The sequence below is a fragment of the Protomyctophum parallelum genome (assembly GCF_964188405.1).
Source record: "Protomyctophum parallelum genome assembly, chromosome: 15".
Taxonomy (NCBI): domain Eukaryota; kingdom Metazoa; phylum Chordata; class Actinopteri; order Myctophiformes; family Myctophidae; genus Protomyctophum; species Protomyctophum parallelum.
In genome coordinates this window covers 41,100,720-41,123,950 of record NC_139710.1, presented here as the reverse complement: position 1 = coordinate 41,123,950, position 23,231 = coordinate 41,100,720, and the positions used below count along the sequence as shown (strand labels likewise).

The following is a 23,231-nucleotide window of genomic DNA, read 5'->3' as shown; positions in this document are numbered from 1 at the left end:
TGTAAAACCATAACGGAGTGACTAGTGAGCTCCATGTAAAACCATAACAGAGTGACTAGTGAGCTCCTTGTAAAACCATAACGGAGTGATTAGTGAGCTCCATGTAAAACCATAACAGAGTGACTAGTGAGCTCCTTGTAAAACCATAACAGAGTGACTAGTGAGTGACTAGTGAGCTCCTTGTAAAACCATAACAGAGTGACCAGTGAGCTCCATGTAAAACCATAACAGAGTGACTAGTGAGTGACTAGTGAGCTCCTTGTAAAACCATAACGGAGTGACTAGTGAGTGACTAGTGAGCTTCTTGTAAAACCATAACGGTGAGCTCCATGTAAAACCATAACAGAGTGACTAGTGAGCTCCTTGTAAAACCATAACAGAGTGACTAGTGAGCTCCTTATAAAACCATAACGGAGTGACTAGTGAGCTCCTTGTAAAACCATAACAGAGTGACTAGTGAGCTCCATGTAAAACCATAACAGAGTGACTAGTGAGCTCCATGTAAAACCATAACAGAGTGACTAGTGAGCTCCTTATAAAACCATAACGGAGTGACTAGTGAGCTCCATGTAAAACCATAACGGAGTGACTAGTGAGTGACTAGTGAGCTCCATGTAAAACCATAACAGAGTGACTAGTGAGCTCCATGTAAAACCATAACAGAGTGACTAGTGAGCTCCATGTAAAACCATAACAGAGTGACTAGTGAGTGACTAGTGAGTGACTAGTGCGTGACTAGTGAGCTCCTTGTAAAACCATAACGGAGTGACTAGTGAACTCAATGTAAAACCATAACAGAGTGACTAGTGAGCTCCATGTAAAACCATAACGGAGTGACTAGTGAACTCCATGTAAAACCATAACAGAGTGACTAGTGAGCTCCTTGTAAAACCATAACGGAGTAACTAGTGAACTCCATGTAAAACCATAACAGAGTGACTAGTGAGCTCCATGTAAAACCATAACGGAGTGACTAGTGAACTCCATGTAAAACCATAACGGAGTGACTAGTGAACTCCATGTAAAACCATAACGGAGTGACTAGTGAGCTCCATGTAAAACCATAACGGAGTGACTAGTGAGTGACTAGTGAGCTCCATGTAAAACCATAACGGAGTAACTAGTGAGCTCCTTGTAAAACCATAACGGAGTGACTAGTGAGTGACTAATGAGTGACTAGTGAGTGACTAGTGAGCTCCTTGTAAAACCATAACGGATTGACTAGTGAGTGACTAGTGAGTGACTAGTGAGTGACTAGTGAGCTCTTGGTAAAACCATAATGGAGTGACTAGTGAGCTCCATGTAAAACCATAACGGAGTGACTAGTGAGTGACTAGTGAGCTCCTTGTAAAACCATAACAGAGTGACTAGTGAGTGACTAGTGAGTGACTAGTGAGTGACTAGTGAGTGACTAGTGAGTGACTAGTGAGCTCCTTGTAAAACCATAACGGAGTGACTAGTGAGCTCCATGTAAAACCATAACGGAGTGACTAGTGAGCTCCATGTAAAACCATAACGGAGTGACTAGTGAGCTCCTTTTAAAACCATAACAGAGTGACTAGTGAGCTCCTTGTAAAACCATAACAGAGTGACTAGTGAGCTCCATGTAAAACCATAATGGAGTGACTAGTGAACTCCTTGTAAAACCATAACAGAGTGACTAGTGATCTCCTTGTAAAACCATAACGGAGTGACTAGTGAGTGACTAGTGAGCTCCATGTAAAACCATAACAGAGTGACTAGTGAGCTCCTTATAAAACCATTACGGAGTGACTAGTGAGCTCCTTATAAAACCATAACGGAGTGACTAGTGAGTGACTAGTGAGCTCCTTATAAAACCATAACAGAGTGACTAGTGAGCTCCATGTAAAACCATAACGGAGTGACTAGTGAGTGACTAGTGAGCTCCTTATAAAACCATAACAGAGTGACTAGTGAGTGACTAGTGAGCTCCTTATAAAACCATAACGGAGTGACTAGTGAGTGACTAGTGAGCTCCTTATAAAACCATAACGGAGTGACTAGTGAGTGACTAGTGAGCTCCTTATAAAACCATAACAGAGTGACTAGTGAGTGACTAGTGAGCTCCTTATAAAACCATAACGGAGTGACTAGTGAGTTCCTTGTAAAACCATAACGGAGTGACTAGTGAGCTCCTTGTAAAACCATAACGGAGTGACTAGTGAGCTCCTTATAAAACCATAACGGAGTGACTAGTGAGTGACTAGTGAGCTCCTTATAAAACCATAACGGAGTGACTAGTGAGTGACTAGTGAGCTCCTTATAAAACCATAACGGAGTGACTAGTGAGCTCCTTGTAAAACCATATCGGAGTGACTAGTGAGTGACTAGTGAACTCCATGTAAAACAATAACGGAGTGACTAGTGAGCTCCATGTTAAACCATAACGGAGTGACTAGTGAGTGACTAGTGAGTGACTAGTGAGCTCCATGTAAAACCATAACGGAGTGACTAGTGAGTGACTAGTGAGCTCCATGTAAAACCATAACGGAGTGACTAGTGAGTGACTAGTGAGCTCCTTGTAAAACCCGGATTAATTTCTACTTGCAGAAAAGAGATTTCAACCGTACTACTACTTTGTAAAAAAAAAAAAAAAAATGCAAAAAGGTGTGAGAGATAATTAATTATACATTTCTGATGAAGCCCTTTTTCCCCTCTTGTGTCCCAACAGTCCATCGAAGACATTGAAACAAGGTAATAACACACACACACACACGCACACACACTTTGGTTGACGATGTCATCATGATGTGGTCGTTGCGTGGCTGTAGTTGATGATGTCATGATGATAACGCTCCACACGTCCCAGACTCTTCTCCCTTCTGGCTCCAAAACTGTGGAATGCACTTCCCATTGCAGTCAGAACTGCAGCATCACTCCCAATCTTCCGACTTAGTCTGAAAACCCACCTTTTCAGACTCCATCATGGCCCGTAGCACTTACCCCACCCCCTTAGATAGCATTTCTGTAGACTTAGATAGCATTTGATACAGACTCATAGCATGTTATGTAGACAGCACTATAATTGCATTGTATATAGTCATAGCACGCCATAGTACATATGTATAGCATAGTATAGTATAGATGTATAGTTAATATGTATAGTTTCATTATATAGATATTCCACTGTTACTTTTGTAGCTTACGCATGTTTCATGATAAATGCTTTTTTTGTGATGTATTCCCATGCTTTTTGTTCTTGCTTAATGTAAGTCGCTCTGGATTAAGAGCGTCTGATAAATGCCTAAATTGTAAATTGTAATGATGATAATGTGTCTTGCCCGTCGTCCAATAGCCTCTCAGCGGCTCTGGCGTCGGCCCTGGCGTTGGAGCTGGGTCCCCGGGGTCTCCTGGTGTTCCAGGACCTCACCAAGAGGAGCAGCGCCGCGCCCAGCGCCGCTCACAGCCTCCCTGGTATGTACCAGTACTATAACTATAATACCAGGGTTGAAAGAAAGGTCATATGAAGAAAGGTTAAGACACTTACAGTTACCAACGTTAGTGTACAGGAGGCACAGAGGAGATATGAGCCAGGTCTATAAACTTTGTGCACCAGATATATGACTTTACAGCCGAGGTATGAGTTGAGAGGGAATTATCTTAACCCATTCTGACCTGAGATCAGATTCATACGATATTTCCACTGGACACACACTGGTCTGATTAAACTCTTACCACTAAATTGTCATTCAGGAAAAAAATAAATAATTTCTTTACACTGTCAGAGCTGTCAGAGCATGGAATAAACTTCCGGAGGAAGTGGTCCAGGCTCCTTCAGTCAATACTTTAAAGAATAGGCTTGACAAATTTTGGTCAACAAAAGGTTTTTTGTATAACTATAGGGCTGGCTTGTAAGGTCATAGACTGGTCAATACGGGACTTTAAAGTGTATTATGTATAAGATATAAGATATAAGAAGGAAAGAAAACCCCAAAGAGGGCGGGTCCACATGAACTTGGTTTCACTTGGTTTCACAAATAATACGAATGTATTTATGTATGTGTGTATATGTACACACATTTTAATATGTATTTATGTCTGTTGTGAGTCTGGCGTAGAGGATTTCATCCTGTGCTGGAAATCTTTTCAATAAATTTCAATAAAGTACTAGTAGTACCAGCCACAGCCTCCCTGGTATGTAGTACACCAGTACTAGTAGTAGCTGGACCAGTACAGCCTCCCTGGTATGTAGTACACCAGTACTAGTAGTACCTGGACCAGTACAGCCTCCCTGAGTTCCAGACGCTGTATTACAATTGAATGATCAATCGTGTCAAATGCAGCCGTTAGATCTAGAAGTAAGAGAATGTATACATGTTTCTTGTCAGCAGACACCCTAAGATCATTAATTACTAGTAGTACCAGTACAGCCTCCCTGGTATGTAGTACACCAGTACTAGTAGTAGCTGGACCAGTACAGCCTCCCTGGTATGTAGTACACCAGTACTAGTAGCACCTGGACCAGTACAGCCTCCCTGGTATGTAGTACACCAGTACTACTAGTATGTACCAGTGTTGTTTTCGTCAACTAAAACTATGACGAAACATGTTTGTCAACTATACCTTTTTCCACTGACGAAAACTACATGGAAATCAAATAAAAACGAATCTACGATGACTAAAACTAAGACTAAATATACTGACGATTTTGTCAACAAATAAAAACTAGACTAAAATGTTAGGAAGGGACTAGTGGACAAGAGATCCACTATACGTCATTTTACACTTGGTTGCATGATGAAAATATCAGATCTACAAGCTCACAACTTGCCGCTCGAGCTTGTAGATCTGCTATTTTCAGCAAGTGTAAAATCAGCCATTACGACGGCATCAAGGCCCACCAGAAAAAAAAAATTGTCGATTTTTTTTATATGAGTAAAACTAAATGAAAACGTTTCAAGAGACTTCTTCTCAGACTTTTTCACGTGAAGGACCCCCAAATTGACACTAAGTAGCCCCGCCCCCGAGGACCCCCATTTGAAAATACATGCCAGGGACCCCCAGGGACCACCCCATAAGAGAAGATTTCTACGGCTCCAGCAATGATTCTCAACCCGTTTCATTTCAAAGACCCCCAGTTTGTTTTTAAATATATATTTTTATCCCACGATTTTGTAACCCATTTTTCACCCCTGTGTCAATCATCTAATGTGATCCTGGGCTCTACACACCCTCCACCAACCTAATCCCCATATATGGGGGACAAGGGGAGAGCAACGGACTTGAACTCATGCTTCCTTCATGCCTGAGTGTCCAAGTTGCTCCTTTACACCTGACAGGGGGGAGTTTCCCTGGTTGGACGTATAGCGCGTGGAAGGAACACGTTATTCCAACCAGTTCCTTTCCCCTCCATCAGGCGCCCCGGCTGGCCAGGACCCCCAGTTTGACATGCATTAGTCTACGGACCCCATTTAATGGCATTTCTATCTCTGGGACCCCCAATGTATGTTGTTAATTTAACTCTGAGAGTCAGAGTCCCATAAGGGTCCATTTTGGTTCCAAACAAACATTTAGCTGGGGACCCCCTGGAACTCCCTCAAGGACCCCTGGGGGTCCACTTTGGTGATCTATATGTAAAGCTGTATGAATGTTTAAATGTACCGCGTTCTATTGGTGGAGTAGAGTAAATGGTTGCCCCCCCCCCCTGCAGTCCCCCAGAAGCCCCGCCTCTCGGAGCAGGAGGCGGGGTCAGCCAGCGGCACCAGCGTCACCGTCTACTGGAGGGTGGAGCCTGGTGATGTCATCGACTGCTTCCAGGTCTACTGTATGGAGCACCCGCAGGGAGGTGGGTGCACGCACGCGCGCACACGCACGCACACTCATACGCATTACGCATACGCACGTATACACATACACACGCACGCACGCGCATATGCACGCGCATATGCACGCGCACGCACACGCACACGCACAGAGCCCTGCACGGGCCTAAAATATAGGCCCGTGCCCGGCCCGGGGCCCGTGGAGTTAAGGCCCGTCCGGCCCTAAGCCCGTTGGTACAGTCCAGAAACGGCCCGGGCCCGGCCCGGAAGCCCGACATATTTTTATTTAATATTTCAAGCATGCGTGCCGCCGCCGCGGTCGCTCTATTGGTGCACGGACGCAGCAGCAGCAGCTAGCTACTCACTCACAGCTGCACTATATCGCTCTGATAAACCCACATTAAGGAACAAGAAGTCAATAACACACAGACGTCACACTAAAAAGTAGCCTACTTAAATATAATTTCATACAGTAGCTGCTGCACGGTGCACTGTCAATCTGCGCAACGCGTTGTGAGCTTGCAGATCGGTTATTGTGGACTCACGCTGCATTATAAAACCCAGAGTAGACGGACAATAATAAGAACACTTACGTTATGTATCTGCAGTTTCTGCAATGTAGGCTACAAATCCAACTTTGTTTAGTGTGGTAATAATGCTAATTAGGAGAGAGAGAGGACGAGAGTTTAGGCGCAGAGCGAGAGAGATAGAATGTAAAACACGTTGTTTCAAAGTCTTTATAGTTTTGACCAGATTTTAGTGTGCTTGCCTTGTGGCTTGTGTGTGTGCGGACACTGCGGTCACGTCACTATGGAGCATGCTGCCGCGCTGCTGAAGCAAGTCCAGTCTGGGTGAAATTCACATCGGAAAATGTATATAACGGCGCGTGAGCCCGCCCGGCCCTGGGCCCGTTGGGCAGTGACAAAGTCAAAGCCCGGCCCGGGCCCACCAAAACGGGCTGGACCCGGGCCGGGCCCCGTCGGTACCCGACGGGCTTGCAGGTCTTTAACGCACACACACGCACACTCATACGCACTCACACGCATACACACTTGCACGCACACTCATACGCACTCACACACACTCATAAGCATACACACGCACTCACACACACGCATACGCACACACACGCATATGTGTGTTAACCACTACAGCCCTATATATATATTTTGGCCATTATTTTGAAAATAGACAAGCTCACAACGTGTCGCAATGTCACGCATTGTGGGCTTGTAGATCTGCTATTTGACTTGTGAAATTGGACATTCTGCACATTGAGTGCTTTCTACTTTTGTACTTTTAATACATTTTGATACCAATACTTTTGTACTTTTTACAGAAGTATATTTTGAATGACAGACTTTTACATGTAACGGATTACTTCTATATCGCTGTATTGGTACTTTTACATCTAACGGATTACTTCTATATCGCTGTATTACATCTAACGGATTACTTCTATATCGCTGTATTGGTACTTTTACATGTAACGGATTACTTCTATATCGCTGTATTGGTACTTTTACATGTAACGGATTACTTCTATATCGCTGTATTGGTACTTTTACATCTAACGGATTACTTCTATATCGCTGTATTGGTACTTTTACATGTAACGGATTACTTCTATATCGCTGTATTGGTACTTTTACATGGGGGAGAAAATGTGAGTACTTTTTTGTACCGCATCACGGTGAGTTTTTGTTTACAGTACAGTACAGTACAGTACAGTACAGTACAGTACAGTACAGTACAGTACAGTACAGTACAGTACAGTACAGTACAGTACAGTACAGTACAGTACAGTACAGTAAAAGTACAGTAAAAGTACAGTACAGTACAGTAGGTGTACAGTACAGTACAGTAAAAGTACAGTACTGGTGTGTTCTCCTGTCCTCTCCAGCAGTGTCAGAGGAGCTCCGCGTGACGGTGAAGGAGAGTTTCTGCGTCCTGGAGGAGTTGGAACCCGAGAAGACCTACAAGGTGTGGGTGATGGCCGTCAACGCCACGGGATGTTCCCTGGCCAGCGACCGCCGGCTGTTCACCACCGGTCAGTACCCGAGAACCATAAACCCCGTCAGTACCCTAAACTTAACCCTAAACCCCGTCAGTACCCTTAACCTAACCCTAAACCCTGTCAGTACCCTAAACTTAACCCTAAACCCTATTAGTACCCTAAACTGTCAGTGGTCCCCACGGTGCAGCTCCAGTGATATGATGATAATGTGTGGTCCCCACGGTGCAGTTCCGATCGTCCCAGTGATATAATAATAATGAATGTGTGGTCCCCACGGTGCAGCTCCAGTGACATAATAATAATGAATGTGTGGTCCCCACCGTGCAGCTCCAGTGATATAATGATAATGTGTGGTCCCCACCGTGCAGCTCCGAGCGTCCCAGTGATCCAGCCAGAGCGGTGTTCGGTGCGTGGGGACTGGGCCACGCTGCGCTGGACCTCCACCTCCTCCACGGAGCTCTCCTACACCCTGGAGTACTGCAGACAGCTGGAGCTGGAGGGGGAGGGGCTCAGGTAGGGCCAATCAGACACTGGAGGGGGAGGGGCTCAGGTAGGGCCAATCACACACTGGAGGGGGAGGGGCTCAGGTAGGGCCAATCAGACACTAGAGGGGGAGGGGGAGGGGCTCAGGTAGGGCCAATCAGACACTAGAGGGGGAGGGGGAGGGGCTCAGGTAGGGCCAATCAGACACTGGAGGGGGAGGGGCTCAGGTGGGTTCAATCAGACACTGGAGGGGGAGGGGCTCAGGTAGGTCCAATCAGACTAGAGGGGGAGGGGGAGGGGCTCAGGTAGGGCCAATTACACACTAGAGGGGGAGGGGCTCAGGTAGGTCCAATCAGACACTAGAGGGGGAGGGGGAGGGGCTCAGGTAGGGCCAATCAGACACTAGAGGGGGAGGGGCTCAGGTAGGGCCAATCAGACACTGGAGGGGGAGGGGCTCAGGTAGGTCCAATCAGACACTAGAGGGGGAGGGGCTCAGCTAGGGCCAATCAGACACTAGAGGGGGAGGGGCTCAGGTAGGTCCAATCAGACACTAGAGGGGGAGGGGCTCAGGTAGGGCCAATCAGACACTAGAGGGGGAGGGGCTCAGGTAGGGCCAATCAGACACTGGAGGGGGAGGGGCTCGGGTAGGGCCAATCAGACACTAGAGGGGGAGGGGCTCAGGTAGATCCAATCAACCACTTAGCTGTAGGGGGAGCCAATCTGCGTATGTGTCCAATGATATGACTGGTCCAAGTGCCCTTGAGCAATACTGCCCCACGTGTGTGTGTGTGTGTGTGTGTGTGTGTGTGTGTGTGTGTGTGTGTGTGTGTGTGTGTGTGTGTGTGTGTGTGTGTGTGTGTGTGTGTGTGTGTGTGTGTGTGTGTGTGTGTGTGTGTGTGTGTGTGTGTTACTGCGTCTGTCTGTCTGCCTGCCTGCCTGCCTGTCTGTCTGCAGGTCCATCTCGGGGATCCAGTCCACAGAGCAGGAGGTTCTGTTGCAACCCAACGAGAAGTACCTGTTCTACATCAAAGCTGTCAGCCAATCAGGGGCCAGCGAGCAGAGCGAGGCTGCACTCATCTCCACGAAGAGTAAGACACACCCCTTCATTAGCATGTTCATTAGCATGTTCATTAGCATGTCTAAAGAGACACACCAGTTCATTAGCATGTCATTAGCATTTCATCAGCGTCTAAAGAGACACACCTGTTCATTAGCATGTCTAAAGAGACACACCAGTTCATTAGGGCATGTCTAAAGAGACACACCAGTTCATTAGGGCATGTCTAAAGAGACACACCAGTTCATTAGGGCATGTCTAAAGAGACACACCAGTTCATTAGCATGTCTAAAGAGACACACCAGTACATTAGCATGTCTAAAGAGTAAGACACACCAGTTCATTAGCATGTCATTAGCATTTCATCAGCATGTCTAAAGAGACACACCAGTACATTAGCATGTCATTAGCATTTCATCAGCATGTCTAAAGAGACACACCAGTACATTAGCATGTCTAAAGAGTAAGACACACCAGTTCATTAGCATGTCATTAGCATTTCATCAGCATGTCTAAAGAGACACACCAGTACATTAGCATGTCTAAAGAGTAAGACACACCAGTTTATTAGCATGTCTAAAGAGACACACCAGTTCATTAGCATGTCTAAAGACACACCAGTACATTAGCATGTCTAAAGAGACACACCAGTACATTAGCATGTCTAAAGAGTAAGACACACCAGTTTATTAGCATGTCATTAGCATTTCATCAGCATGTCTAAAGAGACACACCAGTTCATTAGCATGTCTAAAGAGACACACCAGTTCATTAGGGCATGTCTAAAGAGACACACCAGTACATTAGCATGTCTAAAGAGACACACCAGTATATTAGCATGTCTAAAGAGACACACCAGTACATTAGCATGTCTAAAGAGTAAGACACACCAGTTCATTAGCATGTCATTAGCATTTCATCAGCATGTCTAAAGATACACACCAGTACATTAGCATGTCTAAAGAGTAAGACACACCAGTTTATTAGCATGTCATTAGCATTTCATCAGCATGTCTAAAGAGACACACCAGTTCATTAGCATGTCTAAAGAGACACACCAGTTCATTAGCATGTCTAAAGAGACACACCAGTTCATTAGCATGTCTAAATAGACACACCAGTTCATTAGCATGTCTAAAGACACACCAGTTCATTAGCATGTCTAAAGAGTAAGACACACCAGTTTATTAGCATGTCATTAGCATTTCATCAGCATGTCTAAAGAGACACACCAGTTCATTAGCATGTCTAAAGACACACCAGTACATTAGCATGTCTAAAGAGACACACCAGTAGGCCTACATTAGCATGTCTAAAGAGTAAGACACACCAGTTTATTAGCATGTCATTAGCATTTCATCAGCATGTCTAAAGAGACACACCAGTTCATTAGCATGTCTAAAGAGACACACCAGTTCATTAGCATGTCTAAATAGACACACCAGTTCATTAGCATGTCTAAAGACACACCAGTTCATTAGCATGTCTAAAGACACACCAGTTCATTAGCATGTCTAAAGAGACACACCAGTTCATTAGCATGTCTAAAGAGGGAGGCATACTATCATCCGACAGAGCATTGCGGTGCGCTGCAGGTCGGGAGAGGGTTGCGGTTAGGTTTAGGTGTCTGCCCGGGGGAGGTTAGGGTTAGGGTGAGGGAGGAGGTAGGTTGTCGTTCGGACCAATGCTCCGTCGGATGAAAGTACTGCACTCGTCTAAAGAGACACACCAGTTCATGGGTTTTCAACAGGTGGTCCGTGGACCACTGGTGTTCCGTGGAGGTATTGCATGTGGTCCCTGACCATGCATTTAGTAATGTAGGATTTGTTGATTTGTTTTAAATCTTCTTTCCACTAGTTGAGAAACCGTGAACTGAATGACCTGGTGACCTGTGATGAGTCCGTCCATGTAGTCATTTTACTGACAAGTTGGAGTTCAAGAAATTCAACAGAAAAAGGGAGTTAGAATCTCAAGAAGGGGGAAGTGCACCGGATTGTCTGGTTGAGTCATTATTATTATTTGGACATTTTACCAGTAGTAGTCAACGGTTGAGAAACAGTGGGATGTTTATACACATGGGATGCATAGCAAGTGTTAACTTACAAAAGCACTAATCTTATAGCCCATATCCCCACCCAACACAATAGTGGTCCCCAGGTTGATTCTAAGTCAGGGTGGTGGTCCCTGGTTCACAATCAGTTGAAAACCCCTGTTCATCAGCATGGATGTATTACGATGTTGATATTCATTCATTCATTCATTCATTCATTCATTCATTCATTCATTCATGCATTCATGCATTCATGCATTAATTAATTAATTAATTAATTCATCCATTCATTCATTCATTCATCCATCCATCCATCCATCCATCCATCCATCCATCCATCCATCCATCCATCCATCCATCCATTCATTCATTCATTCATTCATTCATTCATTCATTTGATTTACATCCAAAGGGCATGTGAGCTCAAACCCACAATTCAACATTTTGGTTTTAAGATGTTGATATTCATTTTGTATTCATCCTTAAAGGACGCCACACCTTAGAAAGCATGAGTGTCTATTTCAGTATTAGGATGTTGATATTCATTCATCCCTGTGTGTGTGTGTGTGTGTGTGTGTGTGTGTGTGTGTGTGTGTGTGTGTGTGTGTGTGTGTCTGTGTGTGTGTGTGTGTGTGTGTGTGTGTGTGTGTGTGTGTGTGTGTGTGTGTGTGTGTGTGTGTGTGTGTGCGTGCGTGTACATGTGCGCGTGCGCGCGTATGCGTGTGTGCGTGTGCATGTGCGCGTGTGCGTGTCTGTGTGTGTCTGTGTGTCTGTGTGTCTGTGTGTGTCTGTGTCTGTGTGTGTGTGTGTGTGTGTGTGTGTGTGTGTGTGTCTGTGTGCGTGTGTGTGCGCGTGTGTGTGTGCATGTGTCCATCCAGGCTCCAGGTTCCATCTGCTGACCACTTCCTGTCACCCGTCTCTGGAGCTGTCTGATGACCTCAGCACCGTCCAGCTGCGTCAGGACGCAACACACACACAGTGAGCTGCCGACACTTTGACTTCTTCCGGGGCTTTGGGCGGTCCCCTCAGGAGACGCACACGGAAGCCTATTTATGGCCTGTAGTCCTCTATATTTCTTGGTGGCGAAGTGGGCGTGAGTGACAATTGAGTGACAAGATGTTGACACAGACAAAGGTGCATTCTAGTGTAGGCTATAAGCTTCTGGGTTGCTACTTGACTATCCAGTCATGACTGTCTAGTCGACTGGTTAACGTACGTGCCTTTGGAACGGGGGACCCGGGTTCGCCTCCCGGCCGAGGCTACGCTAGTTTTGTTTTCGCCGACGACTTACGGCCAGCTTACATCTGACGCTCTCCTCCACGTCAGATGTAAGCTGCCGACAAGCATAAAAATGAAGTGTGTCACCCGGCGGTGAGAAGGAGAAGGAGATTTTTGATTGATTGATTTAAATATTTATTAACAGTTTGCAGAATTACAATACATTTCAAGCACAAACTCAATACAAAGACTGTTAACTGTGAGTGGACGACCCAATTAAGCATTACACTTGTTTACAACAGGGACCACATTGTTCAATTCATCAAAACATTTAGAGACGTACAAATAGACACTTCTATATAGTTAAAAAACAGAACAGGAATTCATCATAAAACAGTGTTCCCTAACCGGGAATCGAACCCCGGCCGCGGCGGTGAGAGCGCCGAACCTTAACCACTAGACCACCACGGAGAATGATGATGATGATGAGAAGGCTGTGGAGGCTGAAGAGAACGGGCTATTTTATAAAGTATAAAGTTATTTTCAATGTCATCAAGGATCAGGGTTACAGTAAATGACAATGTAATTCAGCCAGGGGTGCCATGGATGAAAAGATTACAGGGGTGATCTGAACCAAACATGAGAACCACTGCTTTACATTACTTCAGACGATTTTGGACAGACAATGTTACTTTGAGGTGCCCAGATATCTCCCTGTATCCCTCGACATTCACAAGTCCCTCCCAGGGGCGTTTGGGTCTGTGAAAGAAAAACTACAATTGAAACTCCGCCCGTAGATGGCCTGCAGGCTGCATCTGTTCCATTGGCTAGTGCATATCACTGCCGGGTGACACACTTCATTTTTATGCTTGTCGGCAGCTTACAGCTGCCGCGGAGGAGAGCGTCAGCTGTAGGCTGGCCGTCGCGCAAGTCGTCGGCGGAAGTGGAGCATTTTCTCCATGCCGACAGCCGAGACTGTCGGCTGCGCAAAATCTTTTAGGCTATGGTGTGGCAGTACCCGTACTCTTCCTAGCAGCGCAGCCTGCGTAGTGAGCACAGGGCGGGCGGGGCTGCGGGAGCCTTTTACGTTCTTTGCGCAGTGGGTGTACACTGGTGAAATCTTCCGTCAACAGTATCTAGTGATCAGAATCTGGGACAGGCTTTGCTTCGGTGTTGTTTCGGACGGACGGGAGAGTATATTTTTAGACAACACAGATCTATCACTCATCAATCTTCAATCATGAAGCGACTTTATCCTTCAGGAAATTATAAAAAGATAAATAAAATGCGTAAGGATGAAATGTGGTGCCGGGTCCGGCAGCAGCAGCAGCAATGCAGTGTTCTGTTCTGTGAATTCAATTAATACTGCCTCCGTGCCTCGTTTTGATAAGGCTGTGTGGTAGGATTGCTCATTTAAGAAAAATGTCTGTGAAGTTTTACTGGAGAAAGGAGAATGCATGCGTTGTGTTCCAACTCGGTTTTCAGCGCTAATGCGCGGAGAGAGAGAGAGATTTGCGCCAGCAACGCGATCTTAAATGTTATGTCTCAGGTTGTATTGGTGTAAATATAATTATTAATAAATCCGAATGGCTCGAATTGAAATCCGAAATCCGACTGGCTCGAATTGCTCGAATCCACATGGGTTTTTAAAACGAATATCCGAATCTTGGACAATTACGGCAGCACTAACACACACACACACACACACACACACACACACACACACGCACACACACACACACACACGCACACACACACCTCTGAGATCTCCTCCTCACACCCGTTCACACTAGTACACAGGGCTCCTCTCTTCCTGCCCCACACCCTCTATTTGTCAAGTGGCAACAATCACTGTCAGGCTAATCAGGCCCATTACCTCCCACATGAAATGGGAAGTGCACATACCTGTATCACAGGGTTTCACATGTATTCATATCACACGTATACACATGCGTCGTCAAATTTCATTATGCGCTGTCAATCAAGCGCCGGGAAGCACTTCTGCGTACCCACAGCTGGGGCAGCCCAGAATGATTATTATGGCCAGAATACTAGTACATTCTGTGGCGAGAGCATTTCCCACTGACTGCCACTCAAAGTAGCTACTACTGGCCAATCACAGCACGTCTTGCACAAGTGCACTGGCCATTGTGGCCAATCACAGCGCGTCCTTATACTCAAACGAGGGAGGATTCCATGCCGCTGCTCATTGCTGGGAGGAGGAGGGCGGTTGACAGGAGAGGAGGACAGGAGTTTACTACTGAGAAAACCTGACATTAATGGTTTGGCTTCTCTGTTTCAGATGTGGAGCGAACTAAAAAGTAAAAGTTGTAAAATGGCATGTCAGGGGTGGGCAACTGGCGGCCCGGGGGCCACATGCGCCCCCCCACCTTCACTTAATGTGGCCCTCAGGTTAATGTCAGAATACTGATATAATGTTGGTTTCAGCTGTTACTATTCCACAACATGCAAACATGACCCGCTTTAATTACTTAAGTCTAAATTAGTAGCTCATTGCTCAACAATAATTAATTAATAATTAAAGGCATTTGAAATGACACAAAAACTTAAACTTTCAGCATTCCAATTCAAAAATAGCAAAAATTCAAGATTTCAATTAGAATATAGAAAAAATTGCCGATCTACAAGCTCAAAACGCGTCGCAGCGCGACACGTTTTGTGCTTGTAGATCGGCTATTTTTGCTACGACAGTAATATATGGCCCTAGGGAGTGAGTGTGGAAATATTTTGGCCCTCTCCATCGTCAAAGTTGCCCAGCCCTGCTTTGGATGCTTTGCACTCTTCCCATTGGCCGCTGTGCTTGTGTGTGTTTTTTGTTCTCCAGGGGGTCCGTCCTGGGGGAGTTGCTGCCGCCGCGGGGGTGTCACTACTGGGAGACCAGCGTGGCGGGAAGCCCCGCCTACCGATTGGGAGTGGCCTATGAGACGGCCAATAGGGACAGCCCGTTGGGGGAAGACAGCGCCTCCTGGTGTCTGCACTGTGTCGCCACGCCCTCCAGGTACGCTACGCCACGCCCATCGGCCAATAACTGCTCTCCAACGCTGATGATGCTGACTCCCATTGGTCAATAGATAGTTGATTGGTCCAATTAACTATCAAAATGATCAATAGTGACAGTTTCTGACTGAAGACATTGATTTGTTTTCCTTTTCTTCATGTCATATGAAAGCAGGGAATCATAGCTTCAAATTGACATATTGGTTGTTCAGTTTGACCCACCAGTTTTAGAGATGTGGCTTATAGAATAATGTCTTTAATATTACACCTAGCTACATGTTTATGCATTTATTTCATATTTACATGTCTTCTGTGGACTCTAACATTACACCTAGCTACATGTTTAAGCATTTATTTCATATTTACATGTCTTCTGTGGACTCTAACATTACACCTATAGCTACATGTTTAAGCATCTATTTCATATTTACATGTCTTCTGTGGACTCTAACATTACACCTAGCTACATGTTTAAGCATTTATTTCATATTTACATGTCTTCTGTGGACTCTAACATTACACCTATAGCTACATGTTTAAGCATTTAATTAATATTTACATGTCTTCTGTGGTCTCTAACATTACACCTATAGCTACATGTTTTTGCATTTATTTCATATTTACATGTCTTCTGTGGTCTCTAACATTACACCTATAGCTACATGTTTTAAGCATTTATTTCATATTGACATGTCTTCTGTGGTCTCTAACATTACACCTAGCTACATGTTTTAGCATTTATTTCATATATTACATGTCTTCTGTGGTCTCTAACATTACACCTAGCTACATGTTTAAGCATTTATTTCATATTTACATGTCTTCTGTGATCTCTAACATTACACCTAGCTACATGTTTAAGCATTTATTTCATATTTACATGTCTTCTGTGGACTCTAACGTTACGTGCGTGCGTGTGTGTGTGCGTGCGTGCGCGTGCGTGCAGCTGCAGGATGGAGTTGCTCCATGGGGGCGTGGTGTGCTGCGCGGCGTCCGTGGGGGAGGTCCCACAGAGACTGGGCGTCCTGCTGGACTACCCACAATGCACCCTGTCCTTCTACAACGCCCAGACGGGCCAGCGGCTGGCCGCCGTGAGGCAGCGCTTCACCCGGCCGCTCCACCCCGCGCTGGGCCTGGACGCGCCCGGCACGCTGGGCCTCGTCATGGTCGCGGAGAGGCCCCCCTTCACCAACACCAGCTAGAGAGGGGGGGTCCGGGGACCCCCCCAGGGGCCCTGGAGGGAGTCCCAGGGGGTCCGGGGACCCCCCAGGGGCCCTGGAGGGAGTTCCTGGGGTCCGGGGACCCCCCCAGGGGCCCTGGAGGGATTTCCAGGGGGTCCGGGGACCCCCAGGGGCCCTGGAGGGAGTTCCTGGGGGTCCCCCAGCTAAATGATAGTATTGTTTATTGTTTATTGAATGGATACCCATTAGCTGACGCCGTGGCAACAGCTGATCTTCCTGGGGTCCATATAAAATACATACAAAAAATACATATGGTAATTACAAATACATTCAACAAAGTTATATACATGAAAATACATAATTACAATTTATTCTATAGAATTAAATGCAGCATAATGAGAATAACATTATGGTCATGTGGTCAGCTGTAGCAAGTGTTCCTTTAAAGCATATTTGAAAGATAATTTATGTTGTGTCATGTTAATGTGAGGCGGTAACATGTTCCAAAATGATGTTGATCGATACATAAGCGTTTGTTTAAGGAGGTTCGTTTTTGGAGCAGGGAGTGATAAATGACCGAGGCTGGCAATTCTGCTGTTATGATCTAGTATAGGAACCTAATGGTCCCTTATGGGTCTGTAACTCTGAGAGTGTAGAAATGTCCACTTGGTTACATTTGTTAAATCAACATAGATTTTTACAATATAGATTGGGGGTCCCAGAGATAGAAATGCCATTAAATGGGGGACCGTAGACTATAATGCATGTCAAACTGACTGGGGGTCCTTGAAATTAAACGGTTTGAGAATCACTGCTAGAGCCGTAGAAATCTTCTCTCATGTGGGTCCCTGGCATATCTGTTCAAATGGGGGTCCGCAGGGCTAATTTGTGTTAATGTGGGGGTCCTTGACATGACCCTAATTTCATGATTGATTGATTGATTGATTGATTACTTCGGCCCCAAAAAATAGTGTTTAAATATCGTCATGATTTGTCTGAGGCACTGAGACGGTCTCTCTGCGTTTCATATAACAACATGTGCTCATTTTCCCCCATAAAGCTTCTCAAAGTTTTACGCTTTTATCAAATATAATAATGCCGAGGGGCACGTGCTGTCGCCTCACAGCTAGAAGGTCCTGGGTTCGATTCCCGCTGGGGGCGCCGGGGGCGTGTTCTCTCCTCCGTGTCATCAGTGCCCATACCCGAGGCGGGGGTTGGCGAAAGGGCCTTTCTGTGTGGAGTTTGCATGTTCTCCCCGTGTCCCCTAGGGTAGGTACCCTCACATGTTCTCCCCGTGTCCCCTAGGGTAGGTACCCTCACATGTTCTCCCCGTGTCCCCTAGGGTAGGTACCCTCACATGTTCTCCCCGTGTCCCCTAGGGTAGGTACCCTCACATGTTCTCCCCGTGTCCCCTAGGGTAGGTACCCTCACATGTTCTCCCCTTGTCCCCTAGGGTAGGTACCCTCACATGTTCTCCCCGTGTCCCCTAGGGTAGGTACCCTCACATGTTCTCCCCATGTCATCTAGGGTAGGTACCCTCACATGTTCTCCCCGTGTCCCTATAGGGTAGGTACCCTCACAAAAAAGCATGCAGTAACCCTGGTCTCTAAACTGCCTCCCCCTGGCCAGCCTGATGGAGGGGAAAGGAACTGGTTGGAATAACGTGTTCCTTCCACGCGCTACGTCCAACCAGGGAAATTCCCCCCTGTCAGGTGAAAAGAAGCAGCTTGGACTCCTCATGCATAGAAGGAAGCATGAGGTCAGTCCTTTGCTCTCCCCAGGTTGGCAGAGGAAGTGTAGTGCCCAGGATTGGAATACATTGAATAATTGACACTAGGTGAAAAAATGGGTTGCAAAATCCTGGATAAATAATATATATATATATAATTTACCGTAGCATCTTCTGTTCAGCGTCTCGGACTGTGAATAATGATTTTTGTTTGTTTGTTTTCATTTCAGGTGTAAATAACCTTGTAAACAGGAAATGATGTAATGTTTTTTTGTTTTTGTTTAATACAGTGTGATCATGAACTATAATTATGATCATTTCCCGGTCTTGTAAAAGTGATGTGGAGTCGGACATTAAAATTAATATTTTTCTATTTGCACAACCACCCTGATTACAGTCTCTCTCTCTGTGTGTGTGTGTGTGTGTGTGTGTGTGTGTGTGTGTGTGTGTGTGTGTGTGTGTGTGTGTGTGTGTGTGTGTACTTTAGTACTTTTACACAAATACATTTTCAATTCCGTACTTTTACTTGTAACAAAGTAGGCTAGTTCTAAATTGCAGTATTGGTACTTTTACTTAAGTAAAACAATTGAGTACTTTTCTCACCACTGACAGTTTGCAGAATGGGTTCATTTCACATTAAAAGCACAACTCAATACAGAGACTGGTACTGTAGACGACACACTGGTTTACTGCAGGGTCCACCATGTTCAATTCACCACAACTCAATACAGAGACTGTTACTGTAGACGACACACTGATACAACATTACACTGGTTTACTGCAGGGTCCACCATGTTCAATTCACCACAACTCAATACAGAGACAGTTACTGTAGACGACACACTGATACAACATTACACTGGTTTACTGCACGGTCCACCATGTTCAATTCACCACAACTCAATACAGAGACTGTTACTGTTGGACGACACACTGATAACAACATTACACTGGTTTACTGCACGGTCCACCATGTTCAATTCAATTCATTTGCTTCCTATATGATGAATTCCTGTTCTGTTCTTTATAGAAGTGTCTATTTGTATGTCTCTAAATGTTGTGATGAATTGATTGATTGATTGAAATATTTATTAACAGTTTGTAGAATTTACAGTACATTTTAAGCACAAACTCAATACAAAGACTGTTAACTGTGAGTGGACGACCCAATTAAGCATTACACTTGTTTACAACAGGGTCCACATTGTTCAATTCATCAAAACATTTAGAGACATACAAATAGACACTTCTATGTAGCTAAAGAACAGAACAGGAATTCATCATATAGGAAGCAAAAAGGGAAAAGATACATATACAGTGAGGGGAAATGGGGTGGGGGGGGGATTCAGATTTTACAGTGGCCAGTTTCGAATTGCAGCCATCCGTAGGTGCCCTTTGAGAGCGGTTTTGAAGGAGTCAAGGGATTCACATGTCTTAATGACTGTTGGTAGGGCGTTCCACATTTTGGTGGCATAGGAGCGAAAATAATTTAGTCCCTTGTTTGTGCCGAATCTGGGTTGTACATGGTTTGTTGCACTCCCTCTGGTGTTGTGGGTGTGGACTTCTTTTACATTAAGGAAGTATTTAGACAGGTACATGGGTATCTTGGTGGTGTATCGAATCTTGTGGACCAGACCCATTGCAAGATGCTGTACTCTGTCGTCGACCCTAAGCCATCCCAGCCTGTCAAAGTGGGCAGGGGTGAGGTGGGTTCGGGGGGTGAGGCCAAGTAGGAGCCTGACCAGTTTGTTTTGGGAGGTCTGGACTCTGGAGCCTTGTTTTAAGGGCCTTTGAGGTGCTGTGGTACCAAGAGGTGGATGCATAGTCAAAGAAACCTTGTACGAGGGCTCCTGTTAAGGTCTTCAAGGTGTTTTTGCTGACCAGTGAGGAGATCCTGTAAAGGAATCTTGTTCTTTGATTGACTTTTTTTATTACGTTGGTGGCCATCTTATCACCGGAAAGATTGGCCTCCAGGATGGAACCTAGGTAGGTAATTTCATCTTTTCGTGTGATAATATTGTCACCCACTCTAACCAAGAAGCCATCTGCCTTGCTGAGATTACTATTTGATCCGAAGAGGATGGATTCAGTTTTCCCAAGTGTAAGGATAGTTTGTTATCAGCGAGCCAGGTGCAGATTCTACCGAGTTCAGAGCTGAGGGTCTTTTCAACCTGCAGTTTGTTCCTGTCCGAGACCAGCAGTGCTGAGTCATCTGCGAACAGGAACAAGTTGCAGTCACAAGCTGAAGTCATGTCGTTAACATATATTAGGAACAGTAAAGGCCCTAGTATGCTTCCTTGTGGGACACCACAGCTCACTGGGAGGGGAGGGGACAGTGTTCCGTTCACCTCCACCATCTGTTCTCTCCCCTCCAGGTAGGATTGCATCCAGCTCACTGATGTGCTATCAAAACCAATAGCTTTAAGCTTGTTAACCAGTATGGAGTGGTTCACGGTGTCAAAGTGAACAAAGTGGACCCTGTTGTAAACAAGTGTAATGCTTAATTGGGTCGTCCACTCACAGTTAACAGTCTTTGTATTGAGTTTGTGCTTAAAATGTACTGTAAATTCTGCAAACTGTTAATAAATATTTCAATCAATCAATCAATCAATCAATCAGCAAAAACTGATGGATATCGGATCCAATGGACTGTCATCAACTGATTTAGCTGGGGACCTCCGGGAACCCTCACAAGGACCCCTGGGGGTCACAATGCGACGCAACGCGACTCATTGTGAGCTTGTAGATCAGCTATTTTCAAATGGCCGAAATGTAGGCTATATATAGGGTTGAAGTGGTTAATTTATGTTTTCTAATCAAAATCAAAGCTTCGGCTATGTGAGCTTGTAGATCGGCTTTTGTGGGGGACCTCCAATGACCACTGGTTGACCCCTGGGGGTCTGGGGGCCTCCCGGAACCCTCACAAGGACCCCTGGGGGTCCTCGGACCGCTCTTTGAGAACCTCTGGGCATGTCCTGCGCTTTCAATGCGCGAGTGTGATCCGCCACAACACTCCCATTACGCCCCGAGTCGTTACGTCCAGTGTTGCCATGTCTGCCTATAATAAGTGATTTGGGTCTCTCTCTCTCTCTCTCTCTCTCTCTCTCTCTCTCTCTCTCTCTCTCTATATATATATATATATATATATATATATATATATATATATATATATATATCTAGGCCTCCAGAACTGACTGATTGATTGAACATCTTATTGACAGTTTTCAGAACGGGTACAGTGACAGTCCAAGGAAGGTCAATATACAAAAACTGCTACATAAAATAAACCCGTAAAAGCTCTATTAAAGAGTAAAGACTTGTTCACATGTCATGGTCCTCCAGATATTATAATTAGTGTAATATCACTTTTATTAGTTATGTGCCGATATGTCGTTTAATTGGCTGAACGGTTGAAACACTCACTTTTAAACCCATCTATCAGTTAATGTTCCGTATCAAGTTAGTTTCTATAGGGGCATATTTTGTTTTTTTATCAGAGCTACAAGTCTACAAAGGGCCGATATGTGTAGTATAACAGACAGTCCAGTGGTTCCCCAAAGCGGGGTTTTTGATTGATTGATTGATTGAAATATTTATTAACAGTTTGTAGAATTACAGTACATTTCAAGCACAAACTCAATACAAAGACTGTTAACTGTGAGTGGACGACCCAATTAAGCATTACACTTGTTTACAACAGGGTCCACATTGTTCAATTCATCAAAACATTTAGAGACGTACAAATAGACACTTCTATGTAGCTAAAGAACAGAACAGGAATTCATCATAAAGGAAGCAAAAAGGGAAAAGATACATATACAGTGAGGGGAAAGGGGGGGGGGGGGGGGGGGGGGGCATTGAGGTCCTTGAGGTAGTTGCAGGGGGTCCACCAGCTAAATGATAGTTTGGACCCAAATGGTCTGTAACTCTGAGAATGATAAAAAAAATAGGAACCATTTTCCATTTGCACACTTGACTTGCAGAGGTAAATTGACATTGGTTATTAACCCATTCTATACGGGAACCCATTTTGGTGTTAGCATTATGATATGCTTTAGCTATTGAAAAATAGCAGATCTACAAGCTCATAGCGCGCCACCGAGTGGCGCGCTAAGAGCTTGTAGGTCTGCTATTTTTGAAAAATCGAAGAACGACTGGAATTTTTAGAATCTGATCTCAGGTCAGAATGGGTTCATCAGACCAGTGTGTGTGTCCAGTGGAAACCTCGTATGAATCTGATCTCAGGTCAGAATGGGGGTCTCAGAGATAGAAATGCCATTAAATGGGGGGTCCTTGAAATTAACCGGGTTGAGAATCACTGCTAGAGCCGTAAAGATCTTCTCTTATAGGGGGTCCCTGGCATGTCTTTTAAACGAGGGTCCTCAGGCTAATTAGTGTTAATTTGGGGGTCCTTGACATGAGAAGGTTGGGAATCACTGTATATGATGAATTGAACAATGTGGACCCTGTTGTAAACAAGTGTAATGCTTAATTGGGTCGTCCACTCACAGTCAACAGTCTTTGTATTGAGTTTGTGCTTGAAATGTACTGTAATTCTACAAACTGTTAATAAATATTTCAATCAATCAATCAAACAAAAGTCGCATCCGTTTCTCTTTTAGGCTCAGTTTCAAGTGCATGATGAAACGTATCCCCTTTTTAACCCCCCTTCTCTCGCCCAACCTGGCAACGCCG

General features: G+C 45.0%; 1 protein-coding gene across 1 annotated transcript in view; it reads left to right on the top strand.

The window, feature by feature from the left end:
* cmya5 (cardiomyopathy associated 5) overlaps positions 1–18,921 on the top strand; it is a 69,916-nt gene extending 50,995 nt beyond the window's left edge. The window contains 9 exon segments of the mRNA XM_083783500.1: positions 2,693–2,715; positions 3,317–3,435; positions 5,672–5,806; positions 7,687–7,833; positions 8,169–8,313; positions 9,238–9,371; positions 12,269–12,368; positions 15,454–15,627; positions 16,573–18,921. Coding sequence (XP_083639626.1) covers positions 2,693–2,715; positions 3,317–3,435; positions 5,672–5,806; positions 7,687–7,833; positions 8,169–8,313; positions 9,238–9,371; positions 12,269–12,368; positions 15,454–15,627; positions 16,573–16,828 — 1,233 coding nt within the window. The 3' untranslated portion in view covers positions 16,829–18,921.
* The last annotated feature ends 4,310 nt before the right edge of the window (positions 18,922–23,231 follow it).